The sequence below is a fragment of the Hemitrygon akajei genome, chromosome 11 (genome assembly GCF_048418815.1).
Source record: "Hemitrygon akajei chromosome 11, sHemAka1.3, whole genome shotgun sequence".
NCBI classification, from domain to species: Eukaryota; Metazoa; Chordata; class Chondrichthyes; order Myliobatiformes; family Dasyatidae; genus Hemitrygon; species Hemitrygon akajei.
This window is the reverse complement of record NC_133134.1, coordinates 154,856,340-154,877,246: the sequence shown is the minus strand read 5'-3', so window position 1 is coordinate 154,877,246 and position 20,907 is coordinate 154,856,340. Positions and strand designations below refer to the sequence as shown.

General features: G+C 38.4%; 1 protein-coding gene across 14 annotated transcripts in view; it reads left to right on the top strand.

Moving 5' to 3' along the window:
• Window positions 1-20,907, top strand: part of zmynd8 (zinc finger, MYND-type containing 8) — a 132,832-nt gene that overhangs the window by 70,815 nt on the left and 41,110 nt on the right. For 5 of the 14 annotated variants that reach the window (XM_073061999.1, XM_073062004.1, XM_073061994.1 and 2 more), the window contains exons 4-9: window positions 8,879-9,097; window positions 9,742-9,855; window positions 11,404-11,496; window positions 14,430-14,517; window positions 19,710-19,780; window positions 20,114-20,191. In XM_073061999.1, coding sequence (XP_072918100.1) covers window positions 8,879-9,097; window positions 9,742-9,855; window positions 11,404-11,496; window positions 14,430-14,517; window positions 19,710-19,780; window positions 20,114-20,191 — 663 coding nt within the window. The remainder of the gene's footprint in view (window positions 1-8,878; window positions 9,098-9,741; window positions 9,856-11,403; window positions 11,497-14,429; window positions 14,518-19,709; window positions 19,781-20,113; window positions 20,192-20,907) is intronic. The other 9 variants (XM_073062003.1, XM_073062007.1, XM_073061998.1 and 6 more) reach the window with 4 other exon arrangements.

The window sequence follows — 20,907 nt, the reverse complement described above, 5'->3', positions numbered from 1 at the left end:
GCCAGAGAGTGGTGAATCTGTGGAATTTTTTGCCAGAGGCAGCTGTGGAGGCCAAGTCTTTATGTATATTTAAGGCAGAAGTTGATAGATTCTTGATTGGTCAGTGCAAGAAGGGATAGGGAGAGAAGGCAGGATATTGGGGCTGAAAGGAAAATTAGATCAGTGATATTGAAATGGTAGAGCATAACCAATGCGCCAAATGGCCTAATTGCTCCTATATTTTATGGTCTTTCCATTCCCTTGTTGTATTGAAAGAATTGCCTAATTTAGCCAAACATGTTTTCCCTTAAATGGGCTAATGTTTCTTCTCAAATTATGTCTAAAAAAAATAATGTTAACTGAATTGTCTTGTATCCCCTTTTTAACATGAGATATCTCATCGGAAGTTTTGATAGGTTACAGCAAGCCATTTTGTAACATCCAGCCACACCTTCCCAAACAATCAAAAAATGCATTCCATGTGGACAATGGGACTTGTTTACTTTAAGCATAACCAGCCTTTTCAGAATCTTTTCCTCATCAATTTTCACCCCATTTCCATTTGGATTTTGACAGCATACTCATCATAGTACACGGAAAGAGGTCCTGCAGCCCAAGATATCTGTGTCCACCATGATACTGATTTAAACTAATCTCACATGGTGTCTATCTTTCCATTCTCTGCTTGTTCATGTGCTTATTTAAATGTCTCCTAAACATTGCTATCATATCTGTTTGTATCATTCCTCAGGGCAGCACGCTCCAGGCACCTATCATTCTCTCTTCAACTTAAAGCTATGCCATCTTGTTTTTGACATTCCCACTCTGGGGGAAATACACTGAGTACGTGCTATTGTATCAATCTGCCCTTTCTACATAGTCATTGGTAGAGACTGGTTCAGGAATTTGATTAATATAAAGTTCATTTTTCATCTGCATATAAAGCTTAAAAGGCTTCCTTTGATCAGTAAGTCTGTTTTTTATTCTGGCTAGATCTTCCCCTTTTTAGATCATGCTGTATCTCTAAACTAAACTAAAACTAATTGGCCAATGCATCTCTGCAGAAGACTTCAGGGTTTCCTATATTAACTGGTAACAAGTGTGATTCTCTGGAGTTATTCAGCTGACGTGTCTCATATGACCTCTTTTTGTGTATGCTTCTGTATCTCCTTTACCATTATGAAGGACTAGTTATATTCTCTTAATTTTCCAGCTTGTTTCAGCTACAGTAACAGTAACATTTCCACACCTGCCCCAAGAAGAGTCACATGGTATTCTGTTAGAATTTACCTCCAATATTTGTTTCTTTGTCACCTTGGTTCTGCTCATCACATTGAAGTAAGGCCTAGTCCAGTTAAGAAGCTTTGCTTTCGATTATTCCATGCCCTTTACTGTTAATCTAATCCTTTTTATGATTTAATGATCTCTGCTTCCCAAGTATCCTTTCTTTGAACCTTGATACACTTGCCTCACCTCACTTCCCAGAATTAATCTGACAAAGTCTTGTGCCTTATTGGCCAGATAAGTCCTCATCAAGGAAATTCTGTTGGGCACATTTTGTAAAGTCCTTGCTTTATTTGTTCATTAACCATTACAATAAATTAAAAGAGTGTATTGGAATTCTACAACCTCACAGATATAGTTTTTGCACATTTTTGTAATTTCCCTGCAAATTTGCTCATCTTGTTACTATTAGTTGTTGGGGAAATTATAAAATACCCCCAGTAGTGTGATGGCTTCATTTTCATTTCCTGACTCTAACTAAATGGATTCTGGACTTGACTTTTCAAGAGTGCACTCTCTCTCTCTAGCATAAACATATCGTCATTAATCACTTGCTTCTTTTCTTTCCTCCTCCCGTCTTTCTTGAACATCTTGTATCCACCAGTATTGATAGCCTAATCTTGAGTATTTATGTTGTGTTTTATTTATTTCAATGCATAATATTCTCATTCTGCTAGTTTTTCCATCTTACTAAACTTATTTATGATGCTCTGTGAATTACATGTAATTTAGGTCTTTTCTTCTCACTTTGTCACTTATTTGGCTCCAATTTAAAACTGCATGATTTTCTACTCTGGTGCCCATCTACTTCTCACCAATTTATTTGTGCACCTTATTATTGTTACATACAGTTGCCGTGTCTTGATAGCTTAGTGTAAACTTCCCAGCTATGACATACATTTTGTACAGGTGGATCTTATCACAGGATTGATTCCATTGCCACTAAACCTTGTGGTCCTCCTTTCATCATGACTTCAGTCACACCTTAATGTTGCAGGCTACACTCTTTGCATCCAATCTTATGTTGCAGGGAAGACCATCGATGAAGTCATTGATTGTTGATGAGATGTTGCCCTGAGGAGCAAAACAGCAATATCCTAGTGTTGTACTGAATAACCTTTGATAATCACTGCCATTTTCCTTTGTACTTGGCAGGAGTCTAGCCACTTGGATTTCCATTGATTTTTTTTTGGGTTAATGTTGGTTTTACTAGGGCTCTTTTGATGTTGTATTTGGCTAAATATTGCTTTTATATCAAGCCAGCTGTTGTCAGATGTTTTCTGGAAATTTCCATATTTTGAGAAGGACTCAGGACTAACTGGTCATGGTGGAACCTAAACAGAGTTTGGCAACTATTATCTCTTGGCCTGATGGTAACGTTTTGAATTATTTGACTGAAAGTAGATTTTGTAATAGGATGAGTGTTCCATTTTGGGTCAAGGTGAGCAACAAGGAAGGAAGCTATGAGGAATTGTTAGTGCATTGAATTTGTTGGAATGGTTGATTGCAGAGAGAGACAAAGCACACTGATGTTGGATACTATTCATGCTTAGAAGCTCAATGAGACAGGAGATATATTGGAAGTCTTATTAATATTGTGATTGGTTGATTGTTCGTCGTATCCGATGATGACAGCCAGGGTTGTTCTATTCTTGGGAACTGAATGAAGAAACTACTTGGGGAAAGTTCTTAAAGTGGAAAAGCCTGGCACTGGAGCAGCTCCACTTCTGATCTCGGGAAGTTGGGTCGAGCAGCATGGGGAGTCATCACAACTGGGGACTTCCTTGGTTGCAGTGAATAACCGTTACTTCTTCTGTACCTTGTCATGCCCTTCGCTCTCCATGAAGTGTTGTAGAACTGCCTTCATGTCCTTTGGATCTTACCTTTGATTTCATTCACCAAGTCTGCCAAAGCAATGTACATGTATAAAATGATTACATTGCAAAGAATGAGGAGGATGTCAAGGGTGGAAACTATATGCCTCTTAAGTTCCGTGGAGGTGGAAGGAAAAGCTGCTAATGCTGGTTCTATCAAAAAGGAATGAAATTAAGAGAAGGTATTTTCTTGCCAAAAGGTGACATGACAAGTCTTTCCTTTGCGTAATGGAACAGGAGCTGAACACTGAGATGCCTCTTGATATTCCTTAAATGTTATAGGGGTCAGATTCATTATGGGATGAAGTAACTAAACTTAAAGAACTAAAGTCCAAGAACATCCATAGCTTTGTTGACTTGAACTACCTTAATGCTCTACTCCAATGTTGCCAGCTCTCTGCTGCATTCCTCCAGCAGTTCAAAGTTCAAAGTACGTATGCAGAATACAATTCTGAGATTCGTCCTCCTGCGGGCAGCCATGAAACAAAGAAACACCATGGAATCCATTCAAGAAACAATCAAACACCCAATGCACAAGAAAATAACAAGTTGCGCAAACAGCAAAAAGCAAGTGAACAACACATAGAATATCAAACGTCAAACCAGCGGACCACTAGTTTAGTTTAGTTCAGCACCATGCCACTAATCCACTGCAGGTCGCAGGCCCATTCTTCACCGATGCGCCCCAGTCAACATCAACCAAATGGCTCGAAAACAGCCAAAAAAAAAGAGTAGTCAGAATCCAGGAACACATGCAACATGAACCTCAACGTGCCCCCAAAACGAGTTCACAGCCTCGCCAGTCCATCCTTGCAATGTGGATCCCAACACTCCTGCGCTTTCCCCCAACAGCATCTAGTGAGAGGGAGAAGAAGATTGGTGAAACACAGGCAGGCAATGCAGAACATCCACCCATCCTCTGCTCTTGTCCTCTTCAACTTCAACCTTGTGCAATGCTTCCATCGGGGAGAAGCAGTGGAGTTGATCATGACCTTGCGTCCTTGATGCCTCAATCAGAGAGAAGCAATGAAGTCAGTCAGGGGCTTGTGCCCTGACTCCAGGCTTCCAAGCTTCCAGGATGCACACTCCATTCCAAACTTCACGAGACTCCCTTGGAGACAACAAAGCACCAGGTTGCTCAATCAGCCCAAAAACATACCATCAAAATGTAAACCACAGGTTCAAATCACACGCTGCTTAATAGTCGAATCATACTCGAAAGAAGTAAAAGAAATAGTTCTGTGAACTGTGTGCAGGACAGAAGTTGTTCCTCATGTTCTCATCATTTCACAATTCACCCTTGAGCCATGACCTGTAGTTGTCGTCTCACCTAAACTCAGTTGAAACAGCCCACTTGCACTTACCCTATCTATGCCCTCAGAATGTTGTATAATTTTATTTATTTCGAGATAAAACATGGAACAGGCCCTTTATGGCCCAATGACCACTGTTGCCCAGCAACCCACCTATTTAACCCTGGTCTAATCACAGGATCATTTACAATGACCAATTAACATACGAACTGGTAAACCTTGGTACTATGGGAGGGAATCAACATGGTCACAGGGAGAATGTACAGCTCCTTACTGACGGCGCCAGAAATGAATGCTGAAATCCACCCCAAGTGCTTACCGCTTCACTATTGTGGCACCCATTTTTGTCTCTATTCATAGAGTCTTTATGCCTTCCCTTTTATTTATTTCATTCCTTTACTCACCAATTGTGGATAATTATTTATTTTACATATAAAAGGTTATGCCTTGCAAAAACTAGAATGAGCCAGATTTTTGTAAGCAGATGTCAGTGTCGTTTTCACTCTTTGCAGATGGGTTGCAAAGATGATTCATACACAGTAGTAGTTCCACTTCTCACCTCTGTCTTGTGCATTTACGCTCCTCTTTTAGAAATGTGGCTGAAAAACATTGCATTGTATCATAACCTCCATTTTCATTATGAGCTGTTGTATGTCCATGCAGATTTCCTTTTGATCATTAGTTTGAAATTACGGCATTTTATAGTCTGAACAATAATTTTCAAGCAAATTTGAAAGGCTGATTTCAATAATCAAGCTTAGATCCATGAAAATGATCCCTTCACATGAACCAAAAGCTCAGTCTGATTTGTCATTTAAGTTGTGATTTCAACATTTTAATATGAATTGAAAGACCAGCAAGCCACCAGTAGGTAGGTGACTGTCCATCAAGTCTGACAACGACAGGAAATCTGTGTGGGAGAGTTTTTAATGTGGAAAAGCCGTTGCACTGGGACATTTTCACTCTTGACTTCAGAAATCTAAATCCAGTGGTATGAACAAACTTCACAAAGTGGGGCCTTCCTTGGTTGCAGTGGATAATTGTGACCTCTTCTGTGCCTCGTCATGCCCTTCACTCTCCTTGGAGTGTTGCAGTACCACATTCCTGGCTGTTGGATCTCATTGTAGATCTCATCCATCCAGTCCATCAGAGTTGACTTCACAAGCTAGGCCAGGCACGCCCGGGACTCACTGAGGTATGAGGCTACTGGCCACCCTCACCTGCTTCAGACCACCTCTCAAAGTGGTGTTCTGGGGTGTGGTTACTATTGCAGCAAACAGCTACTTGGGGCCACATAGTGAGAACTGAGTGTCTGTGGGGGACAAAGGTGAGTGAATGGACACAACAAGCCCTTTCACCAGTGAGGACACCTCCTACATCCCCGGGGTGTAGGAGGCAAGTCACCAGTTTTGAGTAATAAACCATTCTAAAGCTCTTAAGGTCCACACAAAGTGAGAGCAATGGCAGAGGGAAGTTAACAGATGCACACTTGATGCCTTAACATAGTAACGGGCATCCTTAGAAATCATACCAATGACTTCTGCATTCAACTGAATGGAAAGTATGTGCTTAAATGCAGAAAACCCCAGTTACTACCTCTTCATGTAACTTCACATCTAATGGTGGTTCAGCATGGTGTGGATTTTAGTTTTAGCTTGTGAATTTTTGTATATTAAATAATTATCAAAAAACATAATAGATTTTGTTAAGTCAGAATATTGTCCGTCTCTCTGTAAGGATGAGAATGTTACAGTTTTAACCATATTATCAGAAGGTACCTGCAGCACCTTTGCTGGCTGTAGGGAAAGTCTCAACCAAATTGCAGTAACATCATTCAATGTTAAGATGGGATGAAGTGCTGGAAATGATCTCAAAGACCATCCAATCCAGAAATCTAATTTTTCTTCAATTAACAGTTTTAGTATTGGGCTGAATGAATGACAAATATCCATTTTCAAAGCATTTGCCTTGGATCACACTAAAGTTTTAATATTGAATTTATCTGTAGTATTAACCCTACTACTATGTTCCAAAGTTATTCAGAAAGCCATTTTATATAAAACTTGACATCTACCATTATTAAGACACATCCACCCCATTAATAGTTAGATGCCCATTAACTTTGGGAAGAGGGCAGGTTCTAAGGTTTATTTTGTAACAGAGGGAGGGGAAAAAAAGATATGTGGATGAAATTCCAGACAGTAACCTTGAAATAGCTCGAGTCACAGTCATTGTTGCTAGGGCATGAGAAATAGTGGATGCAAGAGGACCAGATATGAGATATGTTGATTTCTTTTTAGGTACAGGGTCTTGGAGAGATATGAATATTGAAGGACTTGTTAATGTGGATGATGGGAGAATGAGATTTGGTGTGAGTTCAAATGGCAGCAACAGAGCATTTAATGAAGATAGGTCAGGATGGCATTAGAACAGTTGAGAATGAGAGTAGCAAAACCGTTGTCATGGGGATGACAGCAAGAAGGTGTGTGGTGGTGGAGATGAAGTCTGCATTATTACAAAACTAGCAATCTCGGTGATGAAAAATATGAGATTAAAGCTCATTTCGAGGGCAAATACAATGACGGGTTGTGATTCAGTTTGAGAAGCTGGTTGCGTTGACCAGTGGAGGGTAGGGGTATAGAATTTATAGGACAGATATAAGACATTTGAAAGTTTGGAACATTTTTTATGTTCAGCTGAGTTCTGTTTAATCTACCTAGTTTTCAGCAAAATTTTTCTAAGCTCTGTTTAGTGTGAGTACTGATCAATGGCTAAGTGGTACTGTTGAATCAAGAATAATATTAAGCCCTTCCTAAACTGAATAGAGTCAATGATCCTTGCATTTGTAGAAATGGTTCACCTCCACTTGACCAGGAGTTGAAGAGGAAAGTATATAATCATGTACTGAAAGCCAACAGTTTTCTTGGGTGAGGTGGGGGGACCTATGTAAATTGATGGCTTTCATCACTCTGAATGAGAGGAGCTTAAGTAATGATGCACAGACCAAATATTCTGGTGTACACTATTGATACACATACAGCCATTTTAGTTAATTTATTTGTTTTGTATGTATTTAGTATTATTAAATGCAGTATTTGTGAGATATATTAATCCTGTTGTAGTGTCATTAGAATACCGGTACATGTTAGGAATCGAATTGCTTATTCAGATGGAAGGTTTTCTCTACAATTTCTCAATACAATACAGTGGATTCTGGTTAATTGTGACACATCGAGACCAGCACACTTTGGCCCAATTAGCTGAAATTTCATGAGAATAGTTAAAAGGGTATAACAATGACAAACTACTGTTTAACTGAAAAACAAATTATGTATTTAAATTGAACAGAATAAATTATAACACTCCTATAGTACTGTATTAGTTCCCAATAATTGTCAATGAAAGAATTTGTTCAGTGTCAAGTTCTTTTGATTGACAGTAAGTGAACAAAATCAGCAGAGACACAGTGCAGATAATGGATTACCTTCACACAATGCTTTTAACGACTGCATCCTCCAAATCTTCAGTTTTGTTTTAACATTCAAGATACCTGTCGATACCTTCAAATTATTCATAGTTCCTAACTTATAGAAAAAATGAAATCGTTCACTTCCACTCCCAGCAATTTCTGGCATCTCCAAGCCACAATGTTTGAAACTTCAGTGAGCAGAACAGTTCTGAATTGTCTTGCTGCTTATTGCTCACTAACTATCAATAACAAAAAAAATTGCTTTTTTGAATACAAACACATGCAACTCTGATGCTCTTTAAAAACTGTTCTCTCTAAGCACAGTGGAGTGTCTCACAACCACACAAGTACATGCAATTGGTGCCAGTTAGAAACATGCTTAGCTACAGTGTCCCATATAAATGAAGGGAATCCTGGCTATTTTCTCAGTTAGTTTTTGTTCTTTAAGAGTTGTCCCAAATAAGTGGCTGCCCTGATTAGCTGATGGCCCAATTAATCAGAATCCACTGTATTTAGTTTTTTGGCTTTTTTTTTTGCTGAATATTAAGCTTAAACCAATTGACCATTGTTTTCTGTGCTTTCTTCCCCACTTCTGTCTAAATAAAAAGGTACAGAAATTAGCAACCTTTATCACTTATTTTGTTTTCTTTTGCTTGCAAGATAAATGTAATAAACAAAACTAAGTGCATGTCTTGGAAGTAAAGAAAATTATTCCCTGAATTTGATGAGACTTTCTTAGATATCTTGGCGGAAAAAAAACCTTATCACTAATTTGTCATCTTCTGAATATCTTTACTATTCTGGCAAATTTGTTCATTGGACAGTTGTTCCTATTGCACTCCTAACCATCTGGTGCTTGGGATGAGAAGCCTAACAGAACTGGTATTTCTTTTGCATCCTAACAATTGATGATCACCCCATTTTGAAACCAAGCCTGTTTCTCTTGCCTGCCATTTCAGTTGACACTTAGACGTGGTCCCTTTGCTTCTATGAAGCAGCCATTCACCAAAGACCTTCTTCATGTTGTACCACAGGATGGTCGAAATGACTTCTATTGCTGGGTGTGCCACCGGGAGGGCCAGGTTCTGTGCTGCGAACTCTGTCCTCGTGTCTACCATGCAAAGTGTTTAAAACTGAACGCTGAACCGGAAGGGGACTGGTTCTGTCCAGAATGTGAGGTATGATAAAAGATAGTTAAAACTATGGTGAGGGAAATGGGTCAGAATTTGTACAAATTCATTCTTTAATTAAGGAAGTGGGATTTTTATTTTGATTATATATGATGAGTCTGGGTTTAAAAAATGCATGTAGCCACAATTCTTAGGATAAGGTTCATCAATAACACAAACTGGTATGGATACAGGGAACTGACTGAGTTGCAAAAAAAATGATTAGTTTTCTTTGAGCTTGATGGAACATTTCTTTATTGTGTCATTAACCCTTTGAACAATGAGGTATAAAGTTAATCAAATAACTTATTAATTTTTCTTTTCCTAAGTTCCAGGTTTTATAGTTTTGTTATTTCATCTGTAGTAAGTTTACAATCAGCAGCTTTAGAAGCTGGCAGATATCTTTCAAAGGGTTAATGCAGTAACTTGTTAAACTTGATGGCTTTGGACTCATTTGGCACACTTGTCATTCAGACTGCTGTAGAGTTCATGAGTAAGAAGGATGTCTGACTGAAGATTAATGGCACATTCTCTTGAAGGCAGCGTTCAATGGCATGTCATATCTGTGTTGTGCTGAGGTGGTTTCCAACCCATGCAACATAAGCAGATTAGTGCTTTTTAAAAAATAATTCTTTAATCTGTTTATTTCACAGAAAATCACGGTCGCTGAATGTATTGAGACTCAGAGTAAAGCTATGACTATGCTCACTATAGATCAATTGTCTTATCTGCTGAAATTTGCACTACAGAAGATGAAGCAGCCAGGAGTAAGTACAATCGGAAACACCGTGAAATAACTGTAGTATCTTCCAGAACTTGTAGAGGGGACGTGTTGCTGATGTTAGCTAAGCTATCAGTTTAGGGATTTGAGTGACAGTGAGGTAACAGTGAGGGGGGGGGGATCAAATTTTGTGAAAAAATAAAATAATTATGGAATAATAAGTATGGAATGATATTTATAGTTAGAAATAAGAATAAGATGTAAAGAATCAAATACAGTGCAGAATATGAATCTTTTAAATGACCTAGTTTTAGAAATATTGAACATTTAAGAAATTACATCATCACACGTATTCAACAATCCTTTTGCAAAAAGTGAATTCAGTAACCAATCACTCAAAAACATAAAACACTTGATTTTATTCTAATATGTTTGCTTGGAACAACAAGAATTGAAAAGGATCTTTTGAATGCTTCTTGGCAGCTTGTTTAACTGTTCAATATCCAGCAGCCATAGAAGTTACACCTTCTTGAGATTGTTGCCACACAGCTACACCTTGCAAACATAAACTGCAAATGATAAGTTATAAGAAATACTGTTTTTGCAGTTCAATGACATCTCTTAAGTTTCACTTTTTCACTCCTGTCTTTAACTTAAATACTGAGAACAAAGTGGGCCTCTCTGAGACATTCTTATAGATGACCTCTGAAGGAATTAGCCAATGGAAATTCTCTGCAGTGTCACAGCGTCAAGTGGGTGTTACCACATTGTTTGCTGACAACCATCCCACATAGTCAGGGAACATGGAATTATATATAAACCTAGTTTCAAAGCACTGAGTAGTGGCATATTATTATTAGTTCCATCATCCTACCTTTTTATATATTTATTTATTTAGAGAAACAGTGCGGAACAAGGTCCTTTCAGCCCAACAAGCTGTGCACCAAGCAACCCACCTATTTAACCCGAGCCTAATTGCAGAACACTTACAGTGACCAATTAACCTATGTGGGAGGAATCCAGAGCACTCGGAGGAAACCCGTACAGTCATGGGAAGAATGTAGAAATTTCTAACAGATGGCTCCAGAATTGAACTCTGAACTTTGATGCCCCAAGCTGTAATAGTGTTGAGCTAATCGCTGCACTACCATGGTGCCCCATGTTATTGTAACCATTTATCATTATTCTGATCCATTCATAGTTAAGCTCTTCCTTATGCCTTCAAGCTAAATGGACAAAATTACTTCATTTATGCAGCAGGCTGAACTAAACATCATTAGTGGGTCTCGGCCTAAAATGTTGACTGTACTCATTTCTGTAGATGCTGCCTGGCCTGCTGAGTTCCTTCATCATTTGGTGTGTGTTGCTTGGATTTACAGCATCTGTAGATTTTCTCTTGTTTGTGATTAGTGAGATTTGCTCTGTTATGATTAATTATTTGCCATAATTATACAGTAGCCATTATCCCTTTTTCAAATTCTTTCTTCAGAAGGGAAACTAAACCCAAACTTTAATTATTAAAGTATTTTCCTAAACAATTCCTTTGGTTCTAATTATTCTTAACTCCTTAAAATACTGTGCTGCTTTTTAACAGACTGAACCCTTCCACAAGCCAGTTTCATTAGAACAACATCCTGATTATGCAGAATATATCTTTCATCCAATGGACATCTGCACATTAGAAAAGGTATGTTAAGACTGAGGAACTCATGGTCTATAATTACATTCTCCTTGTATATACAATATTCATTTTTGATTTTTGTTTTATTATCTCCCTAGTTGTTTAATTACCCTCTTTCTTAATGTGCCCCTTTGATTTATACTAAGCTTAAGTATTTTATTTCAAAAATCTGTCTGAATCCTGGTTCAAAGTAAATGCACATTTTCTTGTAAGAATTTCATTTTGTCTAGTGCCATCCAGTGGCAGAGATTGAATTTAACAACATGCATTTCTATAAACTTGGACATTTTCAAGATTAAGCCTCAGCAGACATTTGTTGAAATGTCTGCCAAGGCTTTGCACTGAGAAAATGAACCCATTGGTTCACATTATTTATGCATGCTCTGATTATAAAAGTTGTTCTGTGCCTGTTAGATTGTGCCAGAGATCTTTACCTGGTCAATTAGAGACCATCATGAAATTCACTGGGCACCTCTGGGAACAATTCACCTTAGTGCAGCGAATCCCAATCTGGGGTCCATGGACCCCTTGCTTAATGGCATTAGTTCAGGGCATAAAAAAGGTTGTAAACCCCTGGATTAGTGAGTCAAATGTTTGTCTGCCATCAGTTGGATGGTTACATATTGACAGGCAGAAATTGGCTGTTAAATCTAGAAATTACAAACTGTATTTGTCACTCATAAAACACAAAAGGAGGTTAGCAAAATGACATGATTTGTAGTGACTTACTTTATACATTAGTCTATTGTTTTTCTATCAAACCTCAGTGTAGTGCTCAGAATATAAATACGTAGTAAGAAGCATTGGCATTGTCCTATTAGTTATTATGGCCTCCCTACACAGTGTACACACAGCTGGGTGTTGGAGTCTCTGCCAGTGTGATGGACCTTTGTCTGGTGACACTCGCTGTACTGGATACATGATAGCAGATTGCGGGTTGAAGACACGACCCCCCTCCCCTATATTTCCTCGCCTCTATGCAGACTATAAGACATAACATAATTAGGCCATTCAGCCCATTGAGTCTGCTCCATCATTCTATCATGGCAGATTTATTATTCCTTTCAATCCCACTCTCTTGCCTTCTCGCTGTATCATTTGATGCCTTTGCTAATTAACCTTCATTTTAAATATACCTAATGACTTGGCTTCCACAGCTGTCTTGGCAATGAACTCCACAGGTGCACCACCCTCTGGCGAATGAAATTCCTCTTCATCTCTGTTCTAAAGGGATGTCCTTCAATTTTGAGGCTGTGCTCTCTGATCCTGGACTCCTCCATTGTAGGAAATGTCCACTCTATCTAGGCCTTTGAATAATTGATAGATTTCAATGAGATCACCCTTCATTCTTCTAAACTCCAGCGAGTCGAGGTGCAGAGCCATCAAACGCTATAACCCTTCAATTCCCATAGAGTCATTCTTGTGGACTTCATCTGGCTCCTCTCCAATGGCAGCACATCCCTTCCTGGATAAGTGGCCCAAAACTGCTCACAATACTCCTGACTGGTGACTTTTCAGCAGCTGCTACGGCTGCCATGGGAGAGCAGTTCTTGCTGAGAGTTGCAGCTACAGTAATAACAATGTTGATCTGTTCTGGTAGCTGCTGCCAGAAACTGTGCAGGGGAAGGTCTTGTGTAAGACAGCTGAAAATCTTCCAAACAATTTCTATCATATTTGTGCTGCCTTTTTGCACCTGTTTATTGCACCAAAATTTCTGGACACTTTGAGTATTTATATTTAAAATTTTAACTATAAGTTAGCAATTTGGGGTTTGTTGTAGTTGCATATGATTGTAGAAACTGAGCATTGTTTTTGATTTCATTACCCTTGTCTCCTCTGTGATACATGATACAAAAGTTGGAAGCATTGATCTGGAGCAAAAGGAAAAACCTTACAACCCTTAACAATAGGTAGGTGAGGAAGACAATGGCTAGGACTAGAGCAGCCATGATGTTATTGATCAGAACAAATTTCAGGGGCCACTTGGTTTATACTTGTTTCATGTGTTCTTTTGTTCTTAACTAGATATTTCTCCAGGATTTTTCTATTACTAGAATTTATAATTCTCTGTTTACTACAGTAGAATTTTAATTCCGTTCCAGAATTCTGACTATTGTTTCATGAACATAATCATTTCAATACTGCGCAGTCCTTTGAAATACAAACAATAGAAATGCACACAATGACCTCTTATTTCTGTTCTCTGGAAATAGACCCCACCTTGCTCCCTCCTCTCATGAGCTTGTTATGTTACTTAATGACCTTGTTAATCTGTGGTACTTTTTAAAATGATTTGTCAGTCTCTAGCAAACCCCTTTGATCTCCACACCTGTGATTACAAACAAGAAAAATGCCTTTAGTGAATGTCGTATGTTAAAAATATTCCTCGCTGTGTATGTCCCTTGTTCTTGACAAATAAACTCTGCTAAATGCATAAAATTGTAAAAAAAAAAGTGCTGTCCGGGAGTAATTTAAAAGCCTTGCTCATATATGTTTTTTTTTAAACATGGCAGATCTGTGTTTGAATTTAATAATGGTGTGCAGCTAACTGCTTGTCAATAATCCATTAGTGCACTAAATTATCAAGTTTAAATTGGGACAGGATTCATGCGAATGAAACTCATTTTTATTTCTTGTATGCTGTGACAATATTCAAGCAGCCAATACCAAAGTGAACCATGGACACAATGTTTCATTTTGCTTTTGACACAATTCTAGTAAATGCTTGGCTGTTCAATGAGAGCATAATGACTTCTTGTACATAAGTTACACACTGGGAAAGTTGAAGTCTATTGATTAACCACTCAATCATTTAGACTAAATAACTATGCTTTCACTAAAGATCGACTACATTTTGTGACCTTGAGGGTTTTCCAGTGTGGTTGTCATGCTAATACTGCACATGCATTCGATACTATTGACTTATTCTATTCTTTCAGAATGTCAAAAAGAAGATGTACGGTTGCACTGAGGCTTTCCTTGCTGATGTTAAATGGATATTGCATAACTGCATCATATATAACGGTGGTAAATATCATTTATACTCAATAGTTATTTTGAAGTATATACGTTTTAACATTTTTATCCTGTATTCTGCTGTTCTAGTGGATACTAATAGTGAAGGAATGATTGGATTCTATATGTTTGCTGAAGTTATAGCATTGGAACTAATTTAAAATAATTAAATCATATTATTTTTAATATCAACTGCAGCAAATCTCCAATAGCATTGAAATCCAAGACTGACAAAGATTTGACTCTTTACAGAAAAATGTAAATAATTTATATAAGTAAGCTTTTGAAGCATATTGCAGAATGTAAACTACAGCTATCAATGAATGTGAAGTGGACCCATTTGCGTAATTGTTCTCTATTAATCCTGTGTGTTAGAATAAAATCCAGGATTATACATGTTGCACTCAAGGTCAGCTGATGTACTTGAGTGACACTCAACAATGAATGTGAAAGAGAACACTGCTGATGATTTCTACAAAAATTTTACATTGGCCACTATTTATAATTCTTACTACAAAGCACAAGTTCTGGAAAAAAAAGTGATTTTATTTTTATTAAATACTCCCCTCTTCTGCAGCTTGAGTCTGCTGCCTCCAGTTGTATTATGAGTTTGGTCGTGCATGTCTATGGGGTGCAATTACTTCTTTTAACAAAAGGAGTATGGTGAATAGTCTTCTGGAACCTTGTTTGCATCAACAGCACATGGTATATAATTCCATGCTGTCCAACAGTGGAGGACTTGTGAATGTCATCTAGCTAAAGTGCACCAAATAGTTTCAGAATGTGGGACCACTTTCTGTGTCAAATTTCTCCCATTCACTTTTTGTCCATTGCTAATGGATAGTGACACTATCAATAGAGTAACAGAACACAAGAGACCCTGCAGATGCTGGAAATCCAGAGAACACACAGAAAACGCTGGAGGTACTCAACAGGCCAGGTAGCATCTTTGGAGAGGAAAAAAGAGCCAATGTTTCAGGTAGAGACCCTTCATCAGGAAAGGTCTTTTGTTCTCTCTGATGTCTGCTACCTTGGTGCCTACTGAAGATTAAGCCTTTGAACCTTTGTGCTTTTTGCACATTTGGAACATTTACCCACTGAGTTAATGAAGGACTATTGCTTGTTTTGCCTCTGATACTTGGAAGTAGGATCGAAGCGATACCGAAAAATGTCATGTTTGTGACTGTAATTCTGCTTCAATTGAAGCAGAATTTCACACGTTTAAAAATTGTTCTGTTTCTCATCAAGGTATCAGATGAGCTGAAAAATAATCTGTTTTGTTCTTATAATTCTCTTTCATTCACTACTGAATTGACTCTGTGCCTTTTGATACTTCAAATTAGTTATCTGAGCTTTGACAGTAGGCTTTCTCATAAAGGCACAGGTGCAGGACATAAGCCAATCTGACTTGCTGACTTTGACATCAGCAAGTGGCTGAGTGAATTGGACACAACAAAGAATATAGGTCTGACAATCTCCTGGCAATAGTTACGAAGACATTTCCTTGAACTTGCTGTGCCGTTGGCTAAACTGTTCCAGTGCAAGTAAAAGACACGGCATCATGGAACTGGCCTAACATTACCAAAAATTTCCCCATTTTATGGTGAATTATCAACAAAATGATGGAAGCTTTGTGAATTATTGTCTTAAAAAATCAATTTCCACCATCATATGGTAAATATGCTCTGCTGGATGAACTGCAGTTTCTTTTGGCCACAGCCTTAAACCTCTGGCTTTCACCACATGGAAGGGCAAGGGAATTGATTGACTGGGGAAATACTTGGAATTCTTCTACAGCCTGGCTTGGATATAGAGTATATTACCATTCCTTCATTGGAACATAGTCAAAATCCTGGAATTTCCTTCCCACACACCTTTTGGGAGTACCTTTGGCACACAAGTTGCAGCAGTTCAAAAAGAAAGCCAACTGTTGTTTTCTCCAGGCCGATTAATGATGAGCTTTAGATAGATATATCCTAAGGGAAATTACTGTTTCACAGTAGCATTAAAGTGCAAAGATATAAAAATATTAGAAGTAAGAAGATTAAAAAATAAGTTACCTCAAACAGTCTAACAGGTGGTGGTTCATAAAACATAGGAGCAAAATTAAGCCATTTAGCCCATCGAGTCTGCTCAGCCTTTCCATCATGGCTGATCCCAGATTCCACTCAACCCCAGACACCTGCCTTCTCGCCATATCCTTTGATATCCGGACTAATCAGGAAACCATTAACTTCTGATTTAAGTATACCCATGGACTCGGCCTCCATTGCAGAGCAGTCCACAGATTTACTACTCTCTGTCTAAAAAGAATTTCTACTTACCTCTGTTCTAAAATGTTGCCCCTCAATTTTGAGGCTGTGCCCTCTAGTTCTGAATACACCCACCCTAGTAAACATCCTCAACATCCTCCACACATCCACCTGATCTAGTTCTTTCAACGTTCGGTAGGTTTCGATGAGATCCTCCCCCGCATTCTTCTAAATTCCAGTGAGCACAGGCCCAAAGCTGCCAAACACATCTCACGTGTTAATCCCTTCATTCCCGGAATCTTCCTCAAGAACCTCCTGGACTCTCTACAATGACAATACATCCTTTCTGAGATACGGGGTCCAAAACTGTTGACAGTACCGCAAGTATGGCCTGACGTGTCTTATAAAGCCTCAGCATTATCTCCTTGCTTTTATATTCTATTCCCCTAGAAATAAATGCCAATATTGCCTTTGCCTTCTTTACCACAGACTCAACCTGTGAATTTATCTTCTGGGAGTCTTGCACGAGGACTCCCAAGTCACTTTGCACCTCTGATATTTGAATTTTCTCCCTATTTAAATAATAGTCTGCACTATTATTCTTTTTACCAAAATGCATTATCATACATTTCCCAACACTGTATTCCATCTGCCACTTTTTTGCCTATTCTTCCAATTTTTCTAAGTCCTGCTACAATTGCATTGCTTCCTCAGCACCACCTAGCCCTCAACCTGTCTTCGTATCATCTGAAAACGTTCCTATAAAGCCATCAATTCCATTATCCAAATCATTCACAAACAATGTAAAACTAGTGGTCCCAATATTGACCCCTGAGAAACACCACGAGTCTCTATCCATGCCAGTATTTTTTCTGTAACGCTGTAGAATTTACCTTGTTAAGCAGTCTCATGTGTGGCACCTATCAAATGTCTTCTGAAAATCCAAGTAAATGACATCCACTGCCCCTTCTTTGTCCACCCCGCTTGTTACTTCCTCAAGAAACTCTTAACAGATTTGTCAGAAACCATGCTAGCCTTGACTTATTTTATCATTAGTCTCCAGGTACCACAAAACCTCATCCTTAATAATGGACTCCAACACTTACACAACCACTGAGGTTAAGCTAACTGGTCTATCGTTTCCATTCTTTTGCCTTCCTTTGTTCTTAAAGAGTGGAGTGAAATTTGCAATTTTCCATCCTCCAGGACCATGTCAGAATCAAGTGATTCTTGAAAGATCATAACTAATGCATCTGTTATCTTTTCCACAACCTCTCTCAGGACTCTGGGATGTACTCCATCTGGTCCAGGTGGGTCATCACTGCCCTGGCTATGAGTTGACTCATTATAAAGCCTAATGGCCGAGGCTAAGAATGACCTCATATGGTGCTCTTTGGAGCAGCAGAGTCATCTTAGTCTATTACTAAAAGTGCTCCTCTGTTCAGCCAAGGTGGCATGCAGAGGGTGAGAAGCATTGTGCAGAATTGCCGGGATTTTCTGTAGGGTCCTTTGTTCTACCACAGCCTCCAGTGTATCCAGTTTGACTCCTATAACAGAACCTGCCTTTCTAATCAGATTATTGAGCCGGTTGGCATCACCCATGTTGATACCATTGCCCTAGTACCCCACTGCATAGAAGGTGGTACCAATGACAACAGATTGATAGAACATGTGAAGGAGAAACCTGCATACTCCAAAGGACCTCAGTCTCCTCAGGAAGTAGAGGTGAACCTGGTCCTCCTTGTATACAGCCTCTGTGTTGGTGCTCCATTTAAGTCTGTCTTCCAGGTGCATCTCCAGATACTTACAGATACTCTCCACATCTGTGTCCTCACCACATTGACGTCCTCAACATCAATAGAAAATAGCAAGAACTGAGATTTAGTTGAAGAATGATAAAATTGATAACTTTCTATCAAATCTTGTCCTTGACAAAATAAGACCATAACATATAGGAGCAGAATTAGGTCATTCAGCTTGTGGAGTCTGCTGTGACATTCTCTCATGGCTGGTTCATTATCTCTCCCAACCCCATTCTCCCTATAACCTCTGATACTCTTACTAATCAAGAACCTAACAACACTTGCTTTAAATATACTCAACGTCTTGGCCTCCAAAGCTGTTATGGAAAGGAATTCTACAGATTCACTACCTTCTGACAAAGGAATTCTTCCTCATCTCTGTTCTAAATGACATCCTTCTATACTGAGGCTATGCCCTCTGGTCCTGGACTCCTCCGCTAAAGGAAACATCCTCTCAAGTCCACTCCATCTAGGCCTTTCAATATTCCATAGGTTTCAATGAGCTTCCCCCCCCCCCCCCCACTCATTCTTTTATACTCCGATGAGCACAGGCTCAGAGCTATCAAAAGTTTCTCGTATGTTAAATCTTTCATTCTCTGGACCATTCTTGTGAACTTGCTCTGGGCCAGCTCCAATGCCAGCACGTTCATGAATGCATGCATTCATGCAATTTAAAGCAGAGGTTGCTGGTAGTGATTGAATGGGAATGTTTTTTCCTTTGTTGTGTTTAAATTAATCATTCTGTGCTGTTGTTATCCAAGCAGAGGGTTAAGGATTAAATTATGACTTGAATATCTGAACTAATCAATGATTAGTGATGTCACATTGGCTAATGAGTTATTAACTACCATTGCAACATGTATGTAGGGGTCTTTTATATTTATCTGAATGAGTCAAAATGGGTTCCATTTCAGTTGAAAGACATTATTTTTGACACAGCAACACTTTAAATATTGTATTGGAAATGTAAGTATAGCCTTTCCTCATCCTGATTTGATTACATCATTTCTCCTTTGGCTTAGACAAAATTCCAACTTTGTCAAGCAGGTGCAGAGTGAATCAGAAATGTGTAACAGTGCAGTTATTAGCTACATGGTATTAAATGAGATGTTAATATTGTACTGTGTTCTGTTTTTAAAATAAATAATAGATTTTTGTTTTGCAGCCAATCACAAATTAACAGCTACAGCTAAGGTGATCATAAAGATCTGTGAGCATGAAGTAAGTATTGGCAAGGAAGAGTATTGTATTTTATTGTTAAACTGATTTTATTGGATCTATTAGGACTGTACAGACGGCCATTTACTTTGGATCAAGCTTGTGATGTTCATGAAATAGCTGCACAATCTTAAACAAACCATTTGAATCACAGATTCTGAAAGAGGAAGAACTCTAACTTTCTCATAAAATTTTCCAAAAGAATCTGTCTTTTCTCCTTTCTTCTTCAGATACTTTTATTCACTTTTTTCAAATGTTCACTGTTGATGTTTTTTTTTGTTGATGCTTTGTTATACTGAAGAAAGTTGTTTCAAGCTAATATTTTTCTCCTCTTAGATGAATGAAATTGAAGTTTGTCCAGAATGCTATTTGGCTGCATGTCAAAAGAGAGACAACTGGTTTTGTGAGCCATGCGTAAGTTCAGGTGTTCTGTAAACTGTAAACATCAAAATGTTCATTGGATCAAATAACTACTTGTGTACTAAATACAAATACTTGGACTTTAGCTCAACTTTGTTTTTGGTTAATTTGAATCTTTATTATTGCCTTTAGTGTTAGCCACCTCTTGGATTTTTAAATGTTGAACTTTATCTCGGTCATCAGATCAGTGTGTTTACACTCAATTAGCAATGAAAGAAGCAAGACAATCAAATCCAGAACCTGGTGGAAAAATTTGCCAGCAGCATAAAATGCTTTCTAATTGACTTAAGGATTCTAATTTAAAACCAATCTGACCTCCAATTGACCTGTTAATTTGTTAAAGAACATTTGGCCTTAATTGATCCAGGATGATAAACAAATTTACCTTGTGGCATCAAAGGATGCAGTTCATCAGGGCTCAGCTGAATAATAATACTGGTTTGTATGATATGCTGCAGTTTATCCTCCAATATATCAGAAAGGCTTACCCAATGCCTGCTTAATTTTGCAATGGTTGCTTTCAAGAAAAATATTTTTTTTCCTTGAGAATATAATAAATTGTTGCCAATGGTCTCTTTAATTATGCATGTATCTCTTGGGCTTTTATAAATTTGATTGGGGTTATGGTGTAACTAGTAGCAACAGAAAATCCCTTCAGTCATTCTTTCCAGAATCCATACATGGCTATTCCAAGTCATTGTACTCTCACT